Source organism: Cannabis sativa, chromosome 2 (assembly GCF_029168945.1).
Source record: "Cannabis sativa cultivar Pink pepper isolate KNU-18-1 chromosome 2, ASM2916894v1, whole genome shotgun sequence".
Classification (NCBI taxonomy): domain Eukaryota; kingdom Viridiplantae; phylum Streptophyta; class Magnoliopsida; order Rosales; family Cannabaceae; genus Cannabis; species Cannabis sativa.
Window position 1 is genome coordinate 3,562,958 of NC_083602.1, and position 27,373 is coordinate 3,590,330.

Below are 27,373 nucleotides of genomic sequence, written 5' to 3' on the forward strand. Positions count from 1 at the left end.
TAGGGTAATACTTGACAATTTCTATGCTCTATTCACGGCTTATTAATCATATTCAGCCGTCTGTATGGGATTTGTTGAAAGCCAGTTTCTGAAGAAGAGGTTCGGTTAACTCTTTTCTAAATGCATCCAGACAAATCTCCTAGGCCTGATGGCATGACTCCTAGTTTTTATCCAAAAAGTTGGTCGATTGTGAAACATGATGTGCTGCGACAGGTTAGAAATTTCTTCAGTCAAGGGTTTTTCTCTCTTAGCTTTAATAATACTAATATTGTTTTTATTCCTAAGAAGAAGCAGCCGGTTAATATGGGGGGATCTTAGACCAATATCTCTGTTCAATGTGATTTATAAGATTGTATCCAAAATTTTGGCTAACAGGCTCAAGGTGATTCTCCCGTTTGCTATCTCGAATACTCAGTGCTTTCTTGCCAGACATACTTATTTCTGACAACATCTTGGCCTCTTTTGAGATTATGCATTATCTTAAGAGGAAGAGGAAAGGCAAGGACGACTTTATGGCCTTAAAGCTCGACATGAGTAAGGCCTCGATAGACTTGAGTGAGGTTTCTTGCGTGCAGTGATGTTGAGGGTGGGTTTTGATGGTCGGCGGGTTCATTTGGTGATGCAATGTGTAACGTCTGCTTGTTATACATTGGTCCATGGGGGTCATGAGTTAAGGCCGATTGTCCCAGGTCGAGGGATCTGTTAGGGTGATCTTATTTCACTGTATTTGTTTATTATTTGTGATGAAGGTCTTTCTGCGATTTTAAAATGCTATGAGCGTCTTGGGCTTATTCATGGTTGTAAAGTTGCTAGGGGGGCTCCTAGAGTTTCTCACATGCTCTTTGCGGATAACAGTTATATTCATTGTAAGGCTAATGTTCGGGAAGCTACTCATGTTCTTCAATTGCTCCGTGTGTTTGAGGAGGCTTCGGGTCAAAAGGTAAATTTTACCAAATAGAATCATAAGTATAGTTTAGTAGTACTTAATCCAATTCCCTGTGGTTCGACCTCACTTGCGTGAGATACTACTTGATACGTACGCTTGCGTAATAAACAGAATTTTCGTAACAAGTTTTTGGCGTCGTTGCCGGGGAATTGTTTAAAGATTAATATTACACAAAATTATACTAACTTCTACTTTGGTATATTTTCTCTTGCTGATTTTTCTAACCTTTTTCTTGCAATATTTTCGTGATCTATTTCAGGAATCATAAGTGTATGCGCCATCAAGGACAAGCAGTGATATTACCAATTGATCCCGAAATCGAGAAAACTTGTAGGAGAAACCGAAGGAACAAGAGGCAAGAGGGAGTTTCAGCAACTGCTGAAACTTCAGAAATCATGGCTGCTAATGCTGCAAACAATGGAGGCAATAACGGTAACAATGGTGGCGCAGTAGAAGATCAAGCTAATGGCCGCAGCTTGAGAGATTACATTCTCCCTACTCTGACGGGAGTGCAGTCGTGTATCGAAAGCCACCGGCGAGTGGATGCAAATAACTTTGAGATCAAACCCGCCATACTTCGGATGGTGCGATCTTCGATTCGGTTGGTGGCCTCCCTTCTGAAGATCCTAATCTGCATCTCTCTAACTTCATGGAACTTTGTGAAACCTTTAAAGTTAATGGAGTTAGTGATGATGCTATTCGACTGAGACTGTTCCCATTCTCTCTTAGAGAACGAGCCAAGAGTTGGCTAAACTCCTTGCCACCCAACTTTATCGCCACCTGGAATGATCTGGCAACGAAATTCTTGTCAAAGTTCTTTCCTCCAGCCAAGTCTGCAAAGCTGAGAGGAGAAATTAATAACTTCTGCCAACAAGATAATGAATCTCTCCATGAGGCTTGGGAGAGGTTTAAAGATCTGATCAGAAAGTGCCCTCACCATGGTATAGAGAAGTGGATGCTAGTCCACAACTTCTACAATGGGTTGGTTGGAAACACAAGAACTTTAATAGATGCTGCAGCTGGAGGAGCCTTTATGAGGAAGAGTGCTAATGAGGCTTATGATCTATTGGAGGAGATGGCTCTAAACAATCAACAGTGGCCAACTGAGAGGAGTCAATCAAAGAAGGTAGCTGGTGTGTTAGAGGTCGATGCCATCACAAAGTTGACAAAGACAAAGCCGAGGCATTGACAAAGATAATTGCAGGGCAAGCTAAACAAGCCCAAGTTGTGTGTGAGTTATGTGGGGGAAGCCATCACTTTTCAGAATGCCAAGCTGATGTGGATGATTTGCCAATGGATGAAGCTAAAGCCATTGGAAACTATTCACAGAACAACAACAACAACTATGGGTTCAACCAGGGTAATAACCGAAGAAACAGTGGGTTCTATCGTGCAACGAAATCGCAGAATCGAACCGAACAGTTTAATCGGCCCAAGAATAAACCTCGCGGTGGAAATTCTCGTTTGCGTACGTATTTATTGCTACAATTCATGACTGAAACTAGATCTTCCATTAAAGACCTGCAGACTCAGATGGGCCAACTAGCAACTCAGGTAGCAACCCGTCCTCAAGGAAATTTGCCTAGTACAACTGAAATTAATCCTAAGGAAAACTGCAATTCAATTACCCTGAGGAGCGGTAAGAAGTATGATGGGCCTGAATTGACACAACCAATTGATGTAAATAAGGAGATTAAAGTTCAACCAGTGCCAACCCCAACACCAACAGTAGAGAAGGCTACTGATAGCTCAACACAACCACAACAGTCCCCACCAATCAGTATTGAGCATCATGAAAAGATACCTTATCCTCAGAGACTCCATAAGACCAATCTAGACAAGCAGTTCACAAAATTTCTAGAGGTCTTCAAAAGACTACACATCAACATTCCTTTTGCTGAAGCCTTGGAACAAATGCCCCGTTATGTGAAGTTCATGAAGGAGATATTGTCTAAGAAGAGAAAATTGGAGGACTATGAAACAGTGGCATTAACTGAGGAGTGTAGCGCCATTTTGCAAAAGAAACTACCGCCCAAGCTTAAAGATCCGGGTAGTTTCAATATTCCATGCTCTATAGGGGGTTCGGTGGAAACCAAAGCTCTGTGTGATTTGGGAGCAAGCATTAATCTAATGCCATTGTCTGTCTTCAAAAGGCTAGGATTGGGAAAAGCAAAGCCTACAACAGTGACTTTACAACTGGCAGATCGTTCTTTGACTCATCCTCGTGGGATAATTGAAGATGTACTGGTGAAGGTTGGTAAGTTTATCTTCCCTGCTGATTTCCTAATTCTTGATATGGAAGAAGATTCAACTATTCCCATTATTTTGGGAAGACCATTCTTAGCCACGGGGCGAGCATTAATAGATGTTCAAAAAGGGGAGTTAAAGTTGCGAGTGCAAGATGAAGAGGTCATTTTTAATGTTTTTGCCCCAACCGACATTCCTACCTGTTGTAAGATTGAGATAGTGAAGAGTTCTTCTGCAAAAGCTGATAAGAAGAAAGCAAAGCCTAAAGAGCGACTTCGAACGATTCGGCGACGTTGGAAAAGATTGGTGTGTGGGAATTCTGAAAATGAACTTATTCTGGTGCAAAACTCTGAAATTATCAACCTGGGAGGTCAATTTGACCAAGCCAAGTCCGCCATGATCCTGGCGCCACTTTGAAGTGCAAGGCTCAGCGTCCAGCTGTATGACGATAAACACAGCGCTTCTGGGAGGCAACCCAAGTATTATTTTTCGTTAGACTTTTGATTATGTTTTAGTCTGCTTTAATATTGTTAGTATTATCAATTTTTAGATTAGTACCAGACATTATTTCTTTTTAATTGAATCGTGAAAAGCGCGAAAAAAAAAAAATATTTTCGACCTGAGGCCCAGTAGTCGCGACTAGCATTAAGCCTAGTCGCGACCTATTTCCCAAGTCGCGACCTCAGTCGCGACTTGCTGATTTTCCAGAAAGGCATGAATTTTCATCGTTAGCTAGTCGCGACTAGCCTTAGGCCAAGTCGCGACTTGCTGACCAGAATTTCTATAAATTCACACTTTCCCCTCATTCAACCCTACACAAACCAAATTCAAATTTCAAATCCTCTCAGCCGACCCTACCCTATTTTCATCTCAAAAATTCAATTTTTCATCTCTAATCTTCAATCTTTTCATCTTTTCTCAAATTCCTTAAACCCAATCTAATCAAAAACCCAATTTCACTCAACAATCTACACATATCATCAAAACCCACACCAAAAAAATTACCCATTGTTTTCATCCTCAACCTCAAGCTTTCAAGAACATTCAACAATGGAGGTGGAGTAAAGCTTTTTCGGGTTTGTAAGTATCACTTTCTTCATTCTTTCAAGAATTTGATTAATTACTTTTAGATTTTGAGTGATATAAATGTGTGTGGTGCAAAAATATTGATGATATTAGGTTTGTTATTATTGTATTGTGGTATTGAGTGTTTGGGAATATTGTTTGAGTGAATTTTTATTTTTGGGATAGAGAAAATTTAAGGGGAGGTGCTGCCCAATTTTTCTTAGAAAAAAAAAAAGTTTTAAAAAAAAAAAGTTTCAGAAAAAAAAAAAATTCGAAAAAAAAAAAATTTGAAAAAAAAAAAGGAAAAAAAATGGCACCAAAGAGGACTAGGAATGTTGAGGAAGGTTCGTCTTCAAACCCACCACCAACGGGTTTTGATAGAACCCGCTTTGGCAGTATCGAGGCTCACAATCGCTTCGTAAGGTTGAAGAATAGAGCTTATATTGAAGATCGGGGTATTGAATTCCCGGAAAATCCATTGAGGCGCCAACCTCGGTTTGAAACGATCAGAGCGCAAATTGAGAGAATGAAGTGGGGAAGCTTTGTGGATACTCGGGGTCGGGCTAATGTTACTATGGCCTGTGAATTCCTTGCGAATTGGCCCGACCGCCGGAATGGGGAAGTGAAGGTTCGTGGAAAGAAAGTTCCCGCCACTGCTGACGCATTCAATGTGACGTTCTCTGTCCCAGATTACACTAGGGAGGAACAACGCCTCCGAATTATTGAGGAGGAAGAGCAGTTTGATATGGTGGATGTCGCGGAGACAGTGGGATTTCCTGGGTTGAGGTTCCATGACAATGATGGTACCGAGGGGTCGCCCAATATTCTATACCGGTGTGAGCTGAACCCGGTGGAAAAAATATGGCTGTACTTTGTGAGTGCTCGGTTAGTGCCCAACAAGCATTTTTCCGATGTCCAAATGGATCGCCTAAAATATGTGTACGCCATAATGAAAGGGTACAACATTAACATTGGACAAGTCATAAGGCAAAGCATTGACCAAATCGTGCAAGGAGCCACGGGAGGTGGTTTCGGTTTGGCGGGAGTTATCACAGAACTCTGCGGGGCATATGAAGTTCCCCAGTTAGAGTTTGACAACACGGTGTTGCCACTTCGCAAGATGGACATCGCCTTTGTCAACAGGCTGAAAGAGCCACACCCCTATGGTCAGCCACCACCTGATGCACCGCAAGGGCGTAGGCGGCAACGTGAGCCTAGTGTTGAAGAAGAAGAAGAGGAGCAACCACTACAATTGCCTGGGCCCATCGATCCTACAACACAATACACTCATGCACAGCTGAGTTACATAATTCAGCAGAACAACCACATGCAACAATACATGGTGCGTAGGGAGTATCTATGATGAGGGACAAGTTCAGCAACTCAACTCTCTCATCAACAGAATGAACATTGGGATTGATGACCCGAACTACTTGGCACAACCTCCTCGGTTCTATCCCTATGACCAGCCGCCACCACCCAACTCTTTCTGAAAAGGGTCTCAGGTAAGTTTCTTCTCTCTGCATATTACTGTATACATTGGGGACAATGTAATATTTAGTTTGGGGGGAGAGGCTTAAAAATTTTAAATTCTGCACTTTAATTTCTGCATTTTAATTTTATGTTTTAGTTTTTTGTTTTAGTTAAGGAATGGCAATAAGCTTGATGATAGTTGTATACTGCTGATTAGTGTGATGTGATCTGAAACTGTAAAATAACTGTGTGCTTGATTTTGTTAACTCTTTGGATTAGTTTGGATGCTTAGAAACCTGTGTTTTTCTGCAAATACTCAATTTGTGAAAATTGTTATAACTGTTTTACTATGGTTTGTGGTAAGATTGACAGGATAGCTTAGAACTTGCATGTTTATTCTGTTGAGGCGAAATCCTTGATAGTGTTCAATTGGAATATGACTTAGGCATTTGTTGGATAGTTTGAGCCTTTCAAGCCTACCATAATGTGTATCCCTAGTTACCCTTTTGAGTCTTAACCTGTTGTGTTTTCACCCACTGATTTGAAATTGTGCAACCACACTATTAATTTTTATTCTCACCATGATTATCCATGATATCATAAGCTATATGATTAGTTTGGGGGAAAAGAAACATTTAGTGTGACGAAATAGTGAGAGGGAGAAAAATTTGTGTAAGATTGAGATGAAAGAAGAGAAAAAAAAATTGTGTAATTCAATGTCACTGAAAAAAAAAATAAAAAAACAAAGCATTGAGAAAAAAAAGAAGTAAAGAATATGATTTCAGTAATGTTGGAAAATAAAGAAATATATCTTCTCTCAATCTTGGTAAACTTGGGAACAGTATGGGGTTTTAGAAAAAGAAAAGTAAAAAGTGGGGGTTCTGTTGGTGTGCTTATGATATCTTGAGCCAAAATTGTCTCTTGCCTATCCCTGAATATCTGAGCCATATTACCTAAGCCTTGAAAAGACCTAATGATTCCAAAGAATACTGTCAACATTAGTGGAGAAAGGTAAACATGCAAGCTTATGAGTATCGGATTGTGGAACTGTTGGAAAGAGTAAAACTTTTATAACAATGTTTCACATTAAAGTTGTACATAGTGTTATTAATTGAGCATCCGAGTTAATTGTTAGAGTTAGTAGGATCAAAGTTCTAGTTTATGCAAGGAAGAAAACAGAGCATGAGTCAGCAGCGTAGTGATTATCTGATAGCGTAGTTAGTTTTTTTTTATTTACTCGGGGGCGAGTAAGAATCTAGTTTGGGGGATTTTGTTAGGTTATAATTAACCTATATTTCGGGTCTTTTAAGTTAGCATTATCTCGTCTATTGGTGTCTTTTGGAGCAGTTTTATGCTTGATTTTCATTATTTCAGGTTCCCGGGGTGTTAAAGTTCGAATTCAGTCAAATGGCGAAAAACTGGGACAAACTTGGAAAAAATTGGAAAATTCAGTTCCAGAAGCATCAGTAGTCGCGACCTCCAGAGAGCCAGGTCGCGACCCTTTTTCCTGGTCGCGACTCTGGTCGCGACTTCGTGAGTTTGGCAGAAACTCGGTTTTTCGAGTTTTGCCTGTAGTCGCGACCAGCTTAAATGCTAGTCGCGACTAGGTACGGAAATCGCAGATTTGACCTAATTTTGATTTTTTCACTCAATTGGAGGCTCACCACTCATCCCTATATAAGGAATACGACATTGAAGGTCAGAACTAAGCAAAAAAACAGACCTAATAGTGGAGGCAAGTGGAGAGGAAGCTATCTTGAAGACCCGGAGCCATACCACCTTCTAGTTTCTTTCTTTTACCCTTTTTATTCTTCTTTATGTTTGTTTTTATTTCTGAATTAATCATGGATGTTTTTAGAATTATTATGAACTAAATTTCCCAATAAGGGAGGATGATGATTGTTGTTTAAGTTTATGCCTAGTTAATAAATAATTGCCATTCCTTCATCTTATGTGTGAATACTATCTTTATTTGTGTTTAATTTCATGTGCAAGCTTGATCACCTTTTACATGTTCTATGATCCTAATTCGAAATCTGAAAAGTGAGAATTGGGAATGCTAAAATTTGGATAGTCTAGGTTTTGATGTAAAACGAAAGTATTTACATAGCCTTAGTGACTAATAGATTATTGCTTAATGCTGATTTTGTGTTGATCTAATTAAGAAGTTAATTAGAGAACATATTATTTAGAACCTAAAAGATCTGAAAAGAGTTAGGTTAATTTATAATCTGTCTTTCACATTGAGATAAGGATAGCAATTAGGTATTGACATAGGTAGCTTATCAATAGGATTCACCTCCCTAATCTCTCATCTTGATTAATCTTCGTTTATTTTCCCTTTAATTTCTGAGTTATTTACTTTTAAAATTGCAACTTGTTATTTTACCAAATAGAATCATAAGTATAGTTTAGTAGTACTTAATCCAATTCCCTGTGGTTCGACCTCACTTGCGTGAGATACTACTTGATACGTACACTTGCGTAATAAACAGAATTTTCGTAACAAGTTTTTGTTTGAAGAACGAGATCAGGAGCTTATATTCTCTATTCAGTTGTCTTCCTTTGTGCATGATGATCCATGGTATTGGTTTTTTGAGGGTTTCTAGTCTCTATACTATGAAAAGTGTGTATAGATATCTCGACGGGTTAAACATTAGTCAGGCTTCAGAGGATGATACAGGGTTTTGACTTTAAAAATCCCTCCAAAGGTGAAGAAGTTTCTATGGAGGTCAGTGTCCAATATTTTACCTTCTTGTGAATAATTTGCCAATTCTGATAATTTTTCCAACGACAATGCCAATTCTGACGATTTTTTTGGCAGCGGCAGCAACTCTGATGACTTTTCCGACACCGGTAGCTACTCCAACGACTTTTCCAACGCCGGCAGCAAACTCTAGCAACTTTTTCGACACCAATGACAAATAAAATTGCCTAAAAACAAATAAAAACATTAAATATGGACTTTAAAAATCTAATTACATATATATGACATATCAAATACCATAAAAGTACCTAAAAATAAAATAAAAAAATGTTATATAAATTGGTCAAACAAAAGTATCATATTTAATTAAACAATTTTTAAAATCTCATAGTGAGTGTAATTTGGGTTTTTACAAAAATATTAGATTTTGGGAAAAATTTATAATTTTACTATCACACAAATTTTTTTACAAAAATACAATCTTTTTATAAAATAACTGTAACATAACAAAATATAACAATTAAAATAAGGGTAAATACCATTTTGAATCTTGTATTTTGCAAAAGTTACTAATTGAACCCTCAATTTTGTCAAATGACAAAATGGACCATATATTTTCCAAAATGGTAAAAATAGGATCCTTAGCTCAATTTTCAATAATTTTATTTTTTTATATAACCAACTTGCAGACAATTTCTAATACGAACGAATACAAAAAATATAATTAGTTTTATTATAATATCTCTAAATCGGATTATTATTAAGTTTTTCAGGGTCCTATTTGTACAATTTTAGAAAATACAGGATCCATTTTGTCATTTAACAAAACAGATAGTCCAATTTGTAACTATTGTACAATACATTGTCCAAAATGGTATGTACTCTTAAAATAATAGTGGAACAACTAAAAAACAATTGTGGAATAACAGTAAAAACTTAATGCAGTACACAGTATAAAACTTTTACAGTATTTTTAAAAAAAATTCTGGACGAGAGTCCTCTTCCTCCCACAATCCTTGCCAAACAAATAGAATGGTCTCTCCCACCACCTCTCTCTCTCTCTCCTTCCCTCTCCATCCACTCATGTTTTTCTCATCCCAAACATAACCAAAACTTTTGAATGTTATTCCTCTCAAAAAAAAAAAAAAGACAGGTGTCAATTTTAATTACTATTTTATTTTGCATCAAATTCAAAATAGTCCCATGGTATTTCAAAAACATGGGGTCCCACAACTAACACAACCTACCAAGTCATAGATTCGGCAATACATTGCAACCAATACTATGGGTCAGTCAACTCAACTCATTCAATCCACATCCTCAAATACTATATCCAATTTCTTAAAGTTGACCAAACCAAAATCCAAATAATCACTCTCACTCTTCTATAAGCTTATCTACAAATGACCCCATTTAATCACCCCTAAAAAAAAGTCTCAAAACATAAAACCAACCAAACTCAACCCACAGATTTGACTCCACTCTGGTTTAATCTCAACTCAACTCAAACCTATCCATATATATAATAAGTGATATTATTGAAGATGTAATATTCACAACAATAATAATAATATGGCACCTACTGCAGCAATGCTTATCTTATCTAACACTTACAGGTCAAGTAATACTAGTTGTCAAGCTTCAACTCAGGCTAATGCAACATTTTCTGGGCTCAAAATCTCAGTGCTGAAATGGGTTTCAGAACACAATCCCATATCTAAACCAAAATCAGATGAGAAGGGTTGGGAAAGTTTCATTGATAATCAAGATCATAATCATGAGGCTACAATCAAAAACAGGTTTAAAGAGGCACTTGATATCACCACCTGCTTATAATCAAGACCTAGTTCATTTTATTTTTGTATATGTTAAAAAGTTTATTCTATTCTATATGTGTTTTTTTAGGGTGTTTTTCTAATTAATGCTAATTTCACTTAAATTTGTACAGTTATATTTGAAGAAGTGTCATCTGAGTTCTACAATGTACAATATTCATATTATTTTCTTTTTAATTTCATATAGAATAAAACAATTGGGAGATTTGTATTTAAATTGTTTAATTTGGTAAAACAATCCTTAATCTTTTTCTTATTAATAAAAAATTCTTTTTGTGTTTAAATGGGTATTATCTAGTGGTGAATAATGAAGAAAATTACTTTTATGAGATGTGGGATAAAAAATAATTAAATAGAAATTTGGACAATATTGAAGGAGAAGCACTCACATCTAGCATTTGGCTGGCCTAGTTGTTTTCTTTTTTCTTTATTTTTCTAAGGCTTGGATTGTAAACTAGTTCCTATTAATGAAAATCATGATGAAAATTGAAAAGTTTGGATTGTTTGTTGGTTGAGTGTCAATAAAGGTAATAGCTAAATAAAGTTGTTTGATATGAGTTTTATGTGGGAAATTTGAGAATCTATACTTTGTGTGGGGCTAAATAAAAATATAACCTATCATGCAACCTAATTAACAAAATATATGTTAATTGGTGTGGTTTGGATGACAAACATATTTGTTGTTAAATTTGTGTGTGTGTTTTTTTCTTTTTCAAAAGGTTTAAAATTCAGCTTTATAAATATAAATTAACCTCACCATTTTTTATTTTTTTTATATTTTTATATTTTACTAGACCTTAATGATTCACTAAAATAGACCTAAAAAAAATTGTATTTTTGTATGTGTCAATAAATTTCTATAATAACAATAAAGAAAAATACAATTATAAAGATCTCCAATAACAAATTAGAAATTTGTTACTGCATAACACAGATATATTAGAATATTTCTAATTAAGGAAATAAAATAATATTATTGATTCTGATAAATGAATATTTTATATTCATTGAATCTGGACAGAATCAATTACGTAATATTCTATATATGGTCAGATTTCTATATTCATTACCTGATTTGATTTCCTGAATTAATTGTCATAATATTCTAACAATTAATGTGGCATAGATACTGATGGAGTATCTCACCTATAAATATAGGGTCTCGGTCCCCGAGCTCCTCACTCATTCTGTTCATAACAGCAAATTCCATCTAAAGAGAGTTGAGAGAGCGAGGAAGCCCGATTACCCATGGTAGTCAATTTCCTTTGCAGATCAAAGCTTATGTGAGTTTGAAGCTCAAGATTCAATGGCTGGAGGTATTTCGATCCTTATTCATAGTGTATATATGTTTGATTAATTCCGCACTTAATACTTAAACATATACATTTCAGTTTATATATATAAATGTCTAACAGTTGGTATCAGAGCGGTTTTTATCTCTGCCTTGATTTTAGTTTGAGTTTCATATATATATATACTCGTATATACAGTGTTTATATATATATATTTAATTCAGTGTTGATATATATATTTATTTTCGTTTGTGTATATATTTATATATTCATATTCATTCAATCCCAATTATATATATACATATATATTTTCATACATATATACTTGTTTATTCATTCAGTTCATATATATATATATTCATATACATATATATATATATTTTCTTCATTTCATTACGTATATATGTTGTATATATATATATATATTATTTATATATCTAAATGCTATATACAAATATATACATATATACATTTCATGTTTATATATATACATACAGTATTTTTATTTTTCTGTATATATATGTATATATATTTATATATATATTGTATATGTATTAATACATTCATATATTAATATAGATTGTTCTAAGCATGAAAATCCACTTTGAAAAAACAAAGAAATCTCAAAATTATTTTTCAGAAAATTTTGGTGATTTTTAAAGTCTTTGTTTTATGTATTTTTGATGCATAAAATCTATATGAATGTCTTAATTTTTGCATTTAGATTCATTTGGAATTGATTTCATGATCTTTGGAAGTTTAAGGAAATTTTATCATGTCGTTTATGGCAGTGTATTTTTCAAAAAAAAAAAAAGGGAAAAAATTTCGATTTTTTTTTTTATATATATTTTTTATTTATTTGGAAATATAAATTATTCTCCTATTGTTAATTTAGTCAATAAATTACATTTATTAATTTCCATTTTTAATTTAATACATATATTTAGAATTAATATGTTATTTAGTATAAACTGAAAATGGAAATTTGTTTTAATATGGTAATTAATTACATGATTTATTTAGGCATGTAATAATTGTGCAATTTGTATAATTGTGCATTTAATTATTTATTACCAAATTTATGTAATTTATTGTTTAAATTAATAAAATTTGAAAAATCTGCCATTAAGTATAGTTTTTAATTTTGCATTTAATTCATTCCATATAATTAATTGTACTAATTTGTATAATTACCTTATTTATACAAATTAATTATTAGTATAAATATTTAAGATATTATATGGTCATAAATGCATAATTAATTGTATATTATGGAATTGAGCATTTAATTTATTATCATACAATAATTGTATTAATTTGTATTTATTTGGCAAATTTATGTTTAATGCAATTAATTTAGATTTGTATGATTTAAATGCTATACATAAATTCCTTTTATAGTGCTAGATATATTTAGAAATATTCAAACATTAAGATAGGTTGAATATTTTATATAGCACATTAAGTTTCATAAAACTTCATAAAATATTCATAAAACTTCCTAAAATGAATAAAATATGAATAAAATGTAAGTAATTTTGTGGTTTGACATAAGAAAACATGAATTTGGGACAAATGCTCATATCTAGAACGATTTTTAATGATCTTCGGACGACCACACTAGGAGCATTAATCTCAGTGATTGTCTACTATGTTAATAACGAAATTACTTTTAGGTAGAGCCCAATACCTAATTTCAAAGTGAAAATATAATTTTATATAATTAGGGAGTAGCCACAGTATCCTTATTTGTATAAAATTATATATTAATTAAAATTCACCCTAATGGACATAACTTGTAATTAATTATATAGGTATAATAATTTTACCCCACAGGGATTTTATTATATTTGTATAATTAATTAGGATAATATGTTAAATTAAATTCTCTTAATTTACCCCACAGGGAGTTATGGGGATTTAATTTAATAGTGTTATCACAAATTTAATTAAAGATAGATAATAAACCTTCATTTTCAAAACTAATTGTTTAATTAAATCTATCATAAAGTTCATCTAATTTTATTAAATTTAAAATTTAGCCCACAGGCAATTTTGGATTTAGTAAAATTTTAATCTTCAGTTTATACTTTGGTGTCTAGTGAACCACATAATTTTAAATAATTAGGGAGTAGCCACAGCATCCTTAATTATATAAAATTATATATATTAAGTGGATTAAGATCACATAATGGACATGAATTATGTGAACATAATAATCTTACCCTACAGGGATTTTATTATATTCACATGATTAATATGTTAAATTAAATTCTCTTAATTTATCCCACAGGAAATTATGTAGATTTAATTTAATAATTTTATCATCAAGTATAAAATTTTGAAACATTTATAAATAATTAAGTGTTTCATACCTTTCATTAAGATAGAAATATTAAACTAGTTTTTCATAAATTGTGTAAATCTATCATAATCTACATCTAAATCTAATCTTATTAAATTAAAAATTTAGCCCACAGGCAATTTTTGTTTAATAAGATTTCATATTTAAGCATGTTTATTCATTGGTAAAAACATGATTCATTTAAACCTCAAAACTATATATGTAATTTTATTACATCACTATTCATAAATTTCTTCCATACTAGTAGAAAATTTCTTCCATAACAAGAGAAATTTTCAAAATTTATTCGATAATTTCATCTAGCATATACGCTTTTTCTTGTATAATTAAGAAAAATAAATCACACTTTATTATCACCAATAAATTTTAATTTATTGTGTATGAATTCATTCTAATATAGTTAATGTGATTATTAACACATAGTGGATTATTTTAGATTGTTATTCCACATTCATAATTTCTTGCAAGGTTTACAAATAAACCTAAGAAAGTCAGTAACTGTGAGCAAATCTTATCCACAGACAAGATAACTTCTCACATTTAGAAGTTTAAGGAACAAGCAATATAGTAGTGGCTTTGTTTTAAAATTGGCAAAGATCTTTATGTTCCAAGATTCTATTGAAACTTGATTTAGACACATTTAGAGGTCTTTACTACAAATGATGTCACTCATAAAGATATGCAAGTTCAATCTGACAATAAGAAATGTGTTATTAATAAGAATTCTTTTACATTATAGCACCAAAAATTATGGAACATATCTCCATAAATAGAATAAATGTTAGTAAATGGTAGGGATCTTCATTACACTTGATTTTACTAACTTTATTTAGAACTTGTGTGAATTTCATTAAGAATATGTATTCCAACAAGTCAAAATCGGTGCATACTAGAATTCTATCATATTAGAAATCATACAAGTCAATTAATTTTGAAGACATGGACTCAAATTTTGCATCTCTTTTTTAACGATTACTCACATAAATAATTTTTCTACAAAAGTATGGATTTATATGTTTCAAAGACATTTAAATCTTAAGTAGAGAAATGGTGCATTTTGCATATTAAGATAGTGAGATCAAATATAAAATGGAGAATACTACATCAAAATTCGTGAGTATGGATAAACTCCCAAAGGTATTTGTAAAGTTTCTTTAAAAGCATGGGTTCATTGCCCGATACATATGCTTGGTACACCCAAATTATAAAGTGTGTAACAGATTTAAGAAACTAAGCATTTTTTGGACATGGGGTGGAGCCTACATAGCAAACTCCAATCTTTCCTAAATCTTTGTCTATTGATACTCAACAATGGGGTGTACATATCGAATCGTGTTCTAACCAAAGTTGTTTCTCAAACATATTTTGAGTTGTGATAAGGTTGAAAACCGACTTGATGACATGTACACATTTTATAAATACCCATATATAGTTAGAGTACAATTGTCAAAGAAAAGATCTGGGCCCTAAACCATAAATGAGCATATTTCATTTGAAAAGCTATAAGGTTTAAGGGTTACATATTTTATTATCCATCTCACAACACTAAAATTGTGGAATTAAGAATTGACTTGATCAGTGGGAGTGATCAATCTAGGAACCTAGTTTCCGAGAAAGATCATTCATATTTTCTCAAACTTTCACCTCAAGTGTTAGATTAATTATGATTCACAACATCCCTTAAGATTAATGGTTATTGAGAATTCATAACTAATCATTAATAATATACAAGTCATTGGTAAAATTCTAATAAGTTATGTTATTTAGTAATTGCTTACAATTTCTAAAATAACATGTTATTGAACCATTTGCTCTTTTAAGAGTTTGTTGGTCCATCCTTAAGATGACTTATTAGAACAGTAAGATCAATGTTTTCTAGTGATTACATTTTGTACAATAAGAGTTCAACTACAATATTAATTTCAGACACAAATTAAATTATAGAATGATAAAGAATTGAAGTTGTAGTACAATATGCCATGAATGAAGAAATGAATATCTTAAATAGCAATAAAGTTTATCTTTAGTAAAGTTGTCTAATGGGGTGGAGAACATTAATTAAGTATAGGTTTTTTCACCAATAATATTTATTAGGCAACATTGAGAAACATAAAGATATAAAAGAATATTCATTGCTAAGAAGTTCATTTTGAACTAAGAATCAATAACAAATGAGATTTACATTCTCACTTGTTTTTATAAAAGATTCTATTATAGACCTTGGCATTTGTTGCTTGTTTCAATTCATTAATCAATTCCAAATAGTGCAAAGGAACTGCAGAAGAAGGTATACAAATTGCCATAAAGATTTTTCTCTAATAGTGGTGAACATATGCAAGCTTAAGATGTCTACCTATAGATTAAAACAAACATCTCACAAATTGGTATTATATCATCTTTTCCTTTAGGTTTCAAAAGAGAATTATGGAAATAATTATATACCAGAAGGTTAGTGGGAGTAATATTTGTTTTATACGTAGACAATATGTTACTTGCAAATGATGATAAAAGTTTTCTATATAAGTTGAAATAATTCATATCTCAAATTATTATTTTGAGATAAGGAATATAAATAATATATATATTTTTAATTAATTAGAGAGTAGCCACAGCATCTCTGATTAAATAAAATTATGTATTATTCATCTGATATAACTTTTATCTTTAAGTGTGATAAATTCAACTCGAACCAGCATCTGAAAAATGATCTGGAGTGAGAATAAATTAAGAACATTCATTTGCTTCTATTTTAGAAGCCTAATGTATGCCTAAGAGTCTGAATAAGACTTTGCATTACATTTGTTTCAGGATCGTTAAGTAGTATCAGAATAACTAAAGTTAAGACCACTTTATTTTTCATACAAAGTGATGAGGTATCTTTAAGATACTAAAAATTATATTCATACATATTTTAAGATGAATTGACCATCTGGAAATATAGTTAACCAATTAGATTCTAACATACTTCACTGGTTGTATTTATTAACGTAAATCAATATTTTATTACGTCCTTAAGATTACCAGTAAGTTATATTATAGAGAATCTTGATTGTTATTTCACTATGTAGTCGATTCATTTATTGTTTTGAGGATACATCTCGTATGATGTATTATAGAGTTTCATAGTAGGCCTAGAGTTCGTAATTACGGTTTCATTAGGCCATTAAGAAAATTTTGCGATAAATTCAGCTACAATATTTATGGCTAATAACTCTAAGAGTACTGGTCGAAGCTAACATATCGACATTAAGTATTTAGCCATAAAAAGGCGTGATAAGTGGTCATTAATCACGCAAACTGAATTGGGTGATCGCATAGATCCTTGACTAAAGGCATGCCGCAACACAAATTCAAGGATCATAAAGTAAATATGGGATTCAGTTAACCCATATGCAGTTTTTTTTTTTATTTGTACAACCAAAAATTATTTAATGAAACTCTAATTTCGATATTTTCTCATATTTATGTGCACCTTAATTTCATCTGAGAAAATTATCGTAAGAGGACCTGAATAAACATAAGGGTTAGGGTTTATTCACTTAAGTACATTGCCACATAAAGTACATTGTTATATAATAAATATATCGTAATACATGGAAGATAATACTCGACTTATAATGAGGACATGTCGCTATGATTCGTATGTTTATTATATAATGAGGAACGTTTGGGTTTGAATGTTTTAGTTTAAATGCTGACCAAGTGGGAGAATATTAGAATATTTCTAATTAAGGAAATAAAATAATATTATTGATTCTGATAAATGAATATTTTATATTCATTGAATCTGGACAGAATCAATTACGTAATATTCTATATATGGTCAGATTTCTATATTCATTACCTGATTTGATTTCCTGAATTAATTGTCATAATATTCTGACAATTAATGTGGCATAGATACTGATGGAGTATCTCACCTATAAATATAGGGTCTCGGTCCCCGAGCTCCTCACTCATTCTGTTCATAACAGCAAATTCCATCTAAAGAGAGTTGAGAGAGCGAGGAAGCCCGATTACCCATGGTAGTCAATTTCCTTTGCAGATCAAAGCTTATGTGAGTTTGAAGCTCAAGATTCAATGGCTGGAGGTATTTCGATCCTTATTCATAGTGTATATATGTTTGATTAATTCCGCACTTAATACTTAAACATATACATTTCAGTTTATATAGCACCATGGGTAATCGGGCTTCCTCGCTCTTGATATCACCACCTGCTTATAATCAAGGCTTGGTTCATTTTGTTTTTGTATATGTTAAAAAGTTTATTCTATATGTGTTTTTTAAAGGGTGTTTTTCTAATTAATGCTAATTTCACTTAAATTTGTACAGTTATATTTGAAGAAGTGTCATCTGAGTTCTACAATGTACAATATTCATATTATTTTCTTTTTAATTTCATATAGAATAAAACAATTGGGAGATTTGTATTTAAATTGTTTAATTTGGTAAAACAATCCTTAATCTTTTTCTTATTAATAAAAAATTCTTTTTGTGTTTAAATAGGTATTATCATATACTTATACAATTATTTTTTTTTTGTTTGTAACAAAATATTTCCAAATTTAAAAGCATACATAACTAGTAGTGAATAATGAAGAAAATTACTTTTATGAGATGTGGGATAAAAAATAATTAAATAGAAATTTGGACAATATTGAAGGAGAAGCACTCACATCTAGCATTTGGCTGCCTAGTTGTTTTCTTTTTTCTTTATTTTTCTAAGGCTTGGATTGTAAACTAGTTCCTATTAATGAAAATCATGATGAAAATTGAAAAGTTTGGATTGTTTGTTGGTTGAGTGTCAATAAAGGTAATAGCTAAATAAAGTTGTTTGATATGAGTTTTATGTGGGAAATTTGAGAATCTATACTTTGTGTGGGGCTAAATAAAAATATAACCTATCATGCAACCTAATTAACAAAATATATGTTAATTGGTGTGGTTTGGATGACAAACATATTTGTTGTTAAATTTGTGTGTGTGTTTTTTTCTTTTTCAAAAGGTTTAAAATTCAGCTTTATAAATATAAATTAACCTCACCATTTTTTATTTTTTTATATTTTTATATTTTACTAGACCTTAATGATTCACTAAAATAGACCTAAAAAAATTGTATTTTTGTATGTGTCAATAAATTTCTATAATAACAATAAAGAAAAATACAATTATAAAGATCTCCAATAACAAATTAGAAATTTGTTAATGCATAACACATATTTATGGTAATAAAACAGAAATAATAATAAGAATATAAAAACTTGATACAAGAGAATTATATGTAAGTATCAGTGTTCTTTTAAATACTTCTAGTCTACAGGGTCACGCTCAAAGAATGAAATCAATTAATAAAATCTTAAACAATTATAAACGCAATTAACTTAAATAAGTTTAGAATTCCTCTAAAATTTTATCGTAATTTTTTGTAATTTATTCTGCTAATCTAATTTCTAAACACTATCAAACATTAAATTCTTTTCGTCTTTTTATGTGTGTGTGCTTACTTTCTCCCAAAATAAAATTTGTACAAATCTTTTTCTAAAAATTATTTTCTAGTTCAATTAAGCTCTTCACCTTATTATAAGAAGAGTATAAGAATAACAAAACAAAGACTAAAACTTAGTAGAACACTCTAAATTTTCACAAAATAAACTCTCTCATCACAAAAATAAAAATATAAAAAATGAAACTAAAAGAATTGAGAGTGTTTGGCTGTTCTCTAAATCTTATTTATAATATAAAATTTTAACATCATAACATATAATACTAATTCATTATATTAAATTCATAACTACAAACCCGCACATCCAGTTTAAAAAAATACAAACTGCAAAATATTTCAAACCGTATTTTTTATACAATATAATATTATGGAGTGCGAGCAATTTGTACAGTGTGAGCAGTTTAACAAACTAATTGATAGTTTTGAGGCATCATCCATAAAATTTAGGCATTTTTTCAAAATAATAATAATAACAATAAAGAAGTTGAAGAAGAAGAAAGATGTTGAAATTGGAAACGCAATCGCAAAATTCTGATTCGTAAAACAAAACCCCCTTTTTCATGCTCAACTAGCTCCAAACCAAACCAAATGCCTTCCTCTGAGATCGAGATTGAGGTCATTTCATCGGAATCCAAGTCCCAATCTCCTCCTCCTCCTCCTAACGAAGTCAACATCTTCGACGTTTTCTCCGCTTCCGCTTATGGCGATTTCAACAAATTACGAATCTTCGTTGAGGAAGATGCTTCTTCTCTCACTAAGCCCGATAACAATGGCTATTACGCCCTTCAGTGGGCTGCTCTCAATAATTTTCCCCATATTGCTCATTACATCATTGAGGTATTTATTCTTTTTCACTTCCATTTTTTATGGACTTAGTTGAATTATAGTAATTGTGACGAAATTTGAATATTGGTTTAGGTTTTTTTTTTATTATTAGTTGAAGTTTCTCAATTTTAGGTGAATTGTACTGTTCATGAGGTAGATGTAAAGATTTGACTATGGTTGAGCTTGTTGTGATTGGTGAAATTAGAATTTTTGTGTTTGGTTTTAATGTCTTCTAGTTTAGTTACACTGATTTTTGATGAACCTGTAGAGCTTCATAAGGAAAAAAAAAAGGTTTTTTTTTACAATCGCAGACCTCGTTTACTCATGAAATCAGGAATTAAAACACCCTTAAATTTGTTGATAGTAAAATCAAATAATCAAAGAGAAACCCAGAAATTTATTTATGTTTCATAAGTTGTCTAAATAATTCTCATGCTCCTTCTAACCAAATGTGGTTCAATATGTAGCCAAAACAGCTACCTTAAACATTTCCCGGTTTTATTAATGTGTAAGCTTTGTCTCATTCCCAGAAACTAATGCAACTTTAAGGGACAATACTCTTCACACTGAATTCTCGAAAACTTGGAACCTCTGTTTTAATGAAAACTGCAATGCATAAGTGATCTGCAGACCATTCAAATCAAAGACACCATCTGGGCATCCAGGTGGAAGAGCCTAGAAAGGCTTTCTTATAACCATATCACATATATAAGCTTCGTGGCAGGACACTCCTGTGTCGATTTATTAATGTAACTATACATTCTCATCCTTTCCAAACCACACATGTATAGATTTATGAATGTTACTACACGTTCACACTTTTTCCAAACCAACAGTTTCTGCATTTTACTTAATTCAAGTTTTGCACAAAATGACCTGGGGAAAAGAAAAAGAAAAAAAAATTTGCACAAAATGAAAATTCCTTACTATGTTATCTCCATCCAACAGCTCTAAATCTCGTTACAATCTGATGTAGGTCTGTTTTTGTTAGAATAGTCTTGGCTATAATAGAAACGGATACTGCCTAAGGCACCTCATGCACTGAAATATCTTTTCTTCCCCAAAACTAAGTCTTTTCTCAATCCTTAGAAAATTTTGTGAAAAGTAGAAGTTGCTTTCCAGGGATACCCCTGAACCTCATCTTTTTCCCAAATTGTACAGTTGCTGTTTCGGACTTTCCTGGGATCGGAGTCCTTCATGTCATATGAGGATTCACCTTTGTTGTTTACCATATTAGTACGTGACGATATACAGTTCGCCCTTTGATAAACATGATGGCCCTACTACTTTAAATGACCTTGTGCCAGAAAGAATTTCTCTGCAAAGGATATTTCTAGAAAACTTTAATGAAAGTGTTCATAAAAGGATAACTTTTGTATATCTTTATTTGTTTGATTTGGAATTGGTTAGCTGAAGTTGCATTTTGTATTTCTTGTCTTTTGATTAATGTTCTTAAAGCATGGAGGCGATGTCAATGCAGCTGATAACGTGCAACAAACAGCATTGCATTGGGCAGCAGTGCGAGGTGGGATTGCTGTGGCAGATGTGCTCTTGCAGAATGGTGCCCGGGTTGAGGCCTCTGATTTAAATGGTTACCGGGTAATCATTTAATTTGACTCTCTGTGTGTGTGAGTGTGTGAGTCGTCATGTGAAAACCGTGTTCATAGCCAGTGTAACATGGTTATAATTTTATTTTATGTGATTTGGAAATGTGTGATTGAGTGGTACCTAAAGCTATTATGTAAACCAGATTTTTGTGCATGCTGCAGGCAGTTCATGTTGCTGCTCAATATGGACAAACAGCTTTCTTGAATCATATTGTTGCCAAGTATCATGCTGATTTCGATGCACCAGATAACGAGGGGAGAAGTCCTCTTCATTGGTATATAAAAAAATAGTGTGAATGTGTGTATTATTGCTTTTAAATTGATATATTATAGTTATTTATTTTTTAGCTTCTTAAGTAATCTTCTGAATTTGAAGAAACTTTAGTGGATAAATTTTGAAATGTGGTTCTTTGTTTTTAGTCTTTTGATAAGTCATAGATACACCAACTAATTCTATCTCTAGAGTTTTGATCAAAGTTGTCTTATGAAAAGGTATAAAATTATTTTTGATTTGTCACAGTTCATGTTTTGATGGTATCCGGACATTGTGAATGCATCTCCTGTACTTTAGTTGTTTATAAGATGTATCGTAGATTCACCTAGTCTCAAGAACAATGAAATTTTGCATATTGACTATGCTTTCAGTTTCTCTGTTTATACTTGAAAAGCAATCCACTCTGAACTTTGTAACGGATAAATTTCCCTGCATTTGTCTGAAAAGGGTATTTTGCAGAATCTTTAGAACATCAGATATATATCTTTCAGAAAATCTGATGCTTTTACCCTGTTGAATTACCTCTCCATAGAATGACATTTAAGTTAGTTGAGGGTTAGTAATGACTACTCCTGAAACTGGTTTCTTGTCTTTTTTTTAGGAAAGGAACTTGTTTTATGTTTTAAAGGGTGTGTAATGTATATTTGTTATCAAATTCTACAAAATATGGCATGCTGTTTCTATATGCCTTTTAAAAAACAAATAACTATTCATGTTTAAGAAATTAGGAAGTGAGGTGATGGAATTTTCTAAGTATTAAAATAATTACTTAAGCTTGTTGTTACCAAAATTGACTCCTATGACTATTTTAATTAGGGCTGCTTATAAGGGATTTGCAGATACTATTCGATTACTTTTGTTTAGAGATGCATCCCAAGCGAGAAAAGATAAAGAAGGTATACTTGGGAGAATTTGGAACTTTTCATAGTTATTTTTCTTCGCGAGAATAATGTGAAGATTTTGATATTTTATGCCCTTAGGTTGTACTCCATTGCACTGGGCTGCAATGAGAGGTCATGTGGAAGCTTGCACTGTGCTTGTACATGCGGGCACCAAGCAGGAGTTAATGGTGAAAGATAATGCTGGGTTTACTCCAGTTCAGCTTGCATCTGATAAAGGTCATCGGAGTATCGCTCTTGTACTTGTATGTAATTTTGTATTGAAGTAGCTTCTAATAGCATTTTTATCTCGGGGGTGGAAGAGTTGGTATTTTTCGTATGCATGTGTGCGCAATGAATCTTAATATTGACTAATGGTTTTGGACAGCTGAGTATCTTATGAAAGCTGTGCTAAGATAGGATTATTTGACGGATATTGCTGATCGTAACCTATTTTCCTGTTCATTATGGTTCATATTCTTTCTTCAATAATGCTTGCAGCTATGTATGTGGGCACACGTCTCTTTTCCTGCTATTTTACACTACTAGAACAGATGACAGTTTTTACTTATGCTTTCCTTTATGTTCTTAAAAATATTGGTATTTTGCTTTTGTGGGATTATAAAGCTGGAGTTACTTATTTAAGATATTTGAGAGGTATTTTTCAACTTAAGGAATGAAACTTTTACACTATGTTTGGTAGGGTGAAAGGGAATAAAGAGGTTGGAGAATATAAGGAAGAGAGAGGAGAGTAATTATCCCTTTAAATTGCTTGGTAAGAGAGATGGAGAATCGGAAGGATAAATTACTCTTGTATAAAATTATTATATTACTCTTATAATTCTTTTTTAGGAGGGTATAGTTGTAATAAATAATTAAGAATGGAGAGTGAATCATTCCATCAATGGAAGGATTCTAAATGGTAAATTGGGAAGGATTTGCGATTCTCCCACCTCTCCTCTTTCTCTCACAGTCTCTCTTGCCAAATGAGAGAAGATAAACTCTCGTACTATCACTCTTCCTCTTCTCTTTTCCATCCACCATAATGGCCAATTATATCCTTTAATTTTTTAAGTTTTGTAAATGTAGTTTTCTTGTATATACTATGCTTAGTTTTGTCATGCTTCTTCTTAAATGGAATCAGTTAAAAAGAATTTTTCATTTTTTTCATCTGCAGTCTAATGCACAGCGTGCTAATAGCAAGAGTTGGAGAGACAGATTTATTAGTGGGAAGATTCTTACTAATGGGTATGCCCCTATTTTATTGTGTATAATAATTGGTCCCCTGATTCTCTTCATGAATTCAGTTCTTGCAGGTAATGAAATTACAGCTTTTCTGGTTTTCTTTTAAATAAAGAATGAGTGGTTTCTCCTATACTAATCATGGTGACTAAATTTGAACTACTGTTAGCTCCTAATATGACGAAAGTTACCGCTGTTGTTGGCCTCTGGGGGTGGACTGCGGTTTCTCTGGCAATTGGCTCATTGATAATGTTCTATAGGTGTAGTAGGTAAGGCCTTGCCTTAAATACTTTTTCTGTTGTTACTTGGTTGGGTTTCTTCCAATGGAATGAAAATAGATGCCTCTCCTGGATACAATCGTTTGAATGTCTGAACAGAATTTTGCTAGGCAATCACATTTCCCAAAATTTCTCAAGTCTGATTGCTTCTTTTCTTTATTCCTTTACATTTTTCCCTTTTCTTGCAAGCCCAAAAGAGGACAAAGTACAAGTTCTTTATTCTTTCAACTCGGTATTGTTCAAGGCTTTTTGGCTAGGCAAAAGAGGGCAGCGGTCCCTATTCTCTCCCTGAATCTCTCCATTCATTGTTTAGTGGATTTTTCCTTGTATTTGTATAAGATCTTTTTTATTAGCATGCAATCAGTCATATTTTTTACTATGATAAAGTCAAAATAATAGCCCGCTATCATATTCCTACCAGAATAGTTCTATATTGGTTTTTGATTGTGATTACCTAAGCTCTACTTTAATGACATTCTTTTCTTATTTCGTGCAGTAAAGATCCAGGTTATATAAAAAGACCAGGGGACTCGGGTTTCTCTGTCGACACAGAGGTAGTTTGTTCATTTCGGTATCTCTTGGTTTCTTTACACAAAATTTGTTACATTAACATCTTCTACGGCCTCATGGTTCACATATGGAGTAGAGAATAAACACCGATTTGATAATGAATAGCAATGGTCGGCTAAGTTGTGTTGGTTTTTCCTTTTCCTTGTGGAACAACTTGGTTAAATGTGATGGATTTAACATTGCAGGATCTACTATTGAAAATTGATCATAACTGCTCTTCCGAATGGACTGGAAATTGGTCTCAACTTTGTCCGACCTGCAAGGTTTGCTTGTTGAATTCTCTTTAAGATGAATCGAAGGACAATGATTATATCTTCTTGATTCATACTGCTGTTGAGAAGCTGCTTGAATTAGTTTCAAATTTGTTCCCATTTTATTTTGTCTCAGATAATTAGACCTGTTCGTGCTAAGCACTGTCCTACATGTAACCGATGTGTAGAACAGTTCGACCATCATTGTCCATGGATTTCTAACTGTGTGGGGAAGGTAAATTTTTTCTTTTTGTTTGGATTCTTTAGTGTAAGAAAATGTAAATTCTTATGCAATTAAGATATTGCGGTTCAGGCGTGGATGCATTTGTTTTTGCTCAATGAAGCTTTCTTTTATTAATATTGCAGAGGAACAAGCGAGATTTCTTCATATTTATCTGCATGGGAACAATGACGGCATTGATTTCTGCCGTAGTTTCTGTTCAAAGTATGTTGTTGTACTTGTACCGAACTAATCCGTCTTGAAATGACCTTTATGCTTTTGTATAGATAAGACTGCATTTCGGGCTAACTAAACAACACTAATGATTCTGTTTTGATAGGGATTTGGACAGCGATACCATCATTGCAAGGCGAAGAGAGTTGGATTCATTTCGTGCTAGTTCACTATCCCGGCGCAGTTGCGTTTTTGGCGATGGATTTCATTGTTTGTATTGTCGTGACAACACTGACCATAGCGCAGGCTTCTCAGGTATGTATCGGGAACATTACTAGACAACTCTATTCTTTCGATATTCAACTTATTTTCATGAAGCTTTAAATTTTTATGGAGTAGATAGCTCGAAACATCACAACAAACGAATTAGCAAATGCCATTCGGTATGGATATCTCCGCGGGCCAGATGGGAAGTTCCGTAACCCCTACAATCATGGTTTTCGGAAAAACTGTGGAGATTTTCTCATCAAGGGTTACACAGATGATGAGAAAATTGCTTGGCCTCCATTGCAGCAAGTTGCAAGTTAGTAGAACCGGTCTGGTCGGTTGGCCGACCGGCCGGTATGTGTAACCCTAATTTGTAGGGGTGATATTTTTTTTCTTCTTTCCTTGTTTATGGATGGGATGAGATCATGTAAAAGATACCAAGTCCTTTGTTGTATGTACATACAAAAACAATTCAAATAATCAAACAAGAAATAAAATTATGTGGATGTCCAAATCTTTTATTTATTACCATTAATGTAATCAACATTCCCTTTTTCTTAGTTTCCCTTTCTCTTAGTTTCTTAATATTTGACTCTTGTATGTGTATAAATAAGAGATCACCTATTGGAATAAAACACTCAGAAAATTATCATCTCTTCTCTATTTTCTTTCTCTAAATTATAATATTACATAATACTAATATTTTATAACACGTAATCAGCACGAGCCTCTAACCAAGGTATGACAATATTTTTGTTATGTGATCTCGAATTGCTTCAAAGTCATGATACACTAAATATATATATATATGTATATATGTATATATATACTCATCTGACTGAAACACATTCAAGTTAGCCATTATTTTTAATGAATTAATATTTATACAATATATGTCTATGCTTATATATATCTATATACAGTAGAACCTCTATCCAAGAATACACTTGGGACCAAATAAATTATATTCTAATTGAGGGGTTATAACTAAATAGAGTTACACTAGAAAAAAAAATTAAAAAACTAAAAAATATCAATGTAACAATAATAACAATAAATAATCATTAATATATCATAATAGAAATATTTTAGAGTAAATATAATATTCATACATGTGTCATAATTTAAAATAAAATTATTAATTTTACATAAATAAATTTACAAAATACATGTATATATTTTATTAAGATGTAATTATTCTTATATAGAGGTATACTTTGGTAATACGGGACTTAAAAAATGTATAACTAATTACAATTTAGAGGTTATTCTTATTTATAACTGGTCCAAATTGGGACTTGATTTCTTAATAACAAATTAGAGGTTATTCTTGAATAGAGTATTCTTAAATAG

At 32.4% G+C, this 27,373-nt stretch overlaps 2 protein-coding genes and 1 non-coding gene across 3 annotated transcripts; 2 read left to right on the forward strand and 1 right to left on the reverse strand.

Moving 5' to 3' along the window:
* Positions 1-1,784: 1,784 nt before the first annotated feature.
* Positions 1,785-1,891, reverse strand: LOC115721566 (small nucleolar RNA R71). Its single transcript, XR_004012581.2, has one exon. It is a non-coding gene; the product is annotated as a small nucleolar RNA R71 (small nucleolar RNA).
* Positions 1,892-2,474: 583 nt separating this feature from the next.
* Positions 2,475-3,748, forward strand: LOC133034065 (uncharacterized). The gene is made up of 2 exons (XM_061109079.1): positions 2,475-3,340; positions 3,728-3,748. Exons 1-2 carry the CDS (start codon positions 2,480-2,482, stop codon positions 3,746-3,748), a joined length of 882 nt encoding a protein of 293 aa, XP_060965062.1. The 5' UTR covers positions 2,475-2,479.
* Positions 3,749-19,612: 15,864 nt separating this feature from the next.
* Positions 19,613-26,580, forward strand: LOC115718910 (probable protein S-acyltransferase 23). The gene is made up of 13 exons (XM_030647728.2): positions 19,613-20,271; positions 21,718-21,858; positions 22,029-22,141; positions 22,957-23,036; positions 23,121-23,284; positions 24,196-24,334; positions 24,430-24,529; positions 25,035-25,092; positions 25,294-25,371; positions 25,496-25,594; positions 25,726-25,804; positions 25,920-26,068; positions 26,153-26,580. The coding sequence occupies exons 1-13, from the start codon at positions 20,023-20,025 to the stop codon at positions 26,339-26,341; spliced, it is 1,638 nt and encodes a 545-aa protein (XP_030503588.2). The 5' UTR covers positions 19,613-20,022; the 3' UTR covers positions 26,342-26,580.
* The last annotated feature ends 793 nt before the right edge of the window (positions 26,581-27,373 follow it).

Coding starts and splice junctions, on each gene's coding strand:
- LOC115718910 (XM_030647728.2), top strand. CDS start 20,023: ATGCCTTCCTCTGAGATCGAGATTGAGGTCATTTCATCGGAATCCAAG. Junction 24,530..25,034: donor ATGTTCTATAGGTGTAGTAG/GTAAGGCCTTGC, acceptor TATTTCGTGCAG/TAAAGATCCAGGTTATATAA. Junction 26,069..26,152: donor CCATAGCGCAGGCTTCTCAG/GTATGTATCGGG, acceptor TTTATGGAGTAG/ATAGCTCGAAACATCACAAC.
- LOC133034065 (XM_061109079.1), top strand. CDS start 2,480: ATGGGCCAACTAGCAACTCAGGTAGCAACCCGTCCTCAAGGAAATTTG. Junction 3,341..3,727: donor AAGGGGAGTTAAAGTTGCGA/GTGCAAGATGAA, acceptor TAATATTGTTAG/TATTATCAATTTTTAGATTA.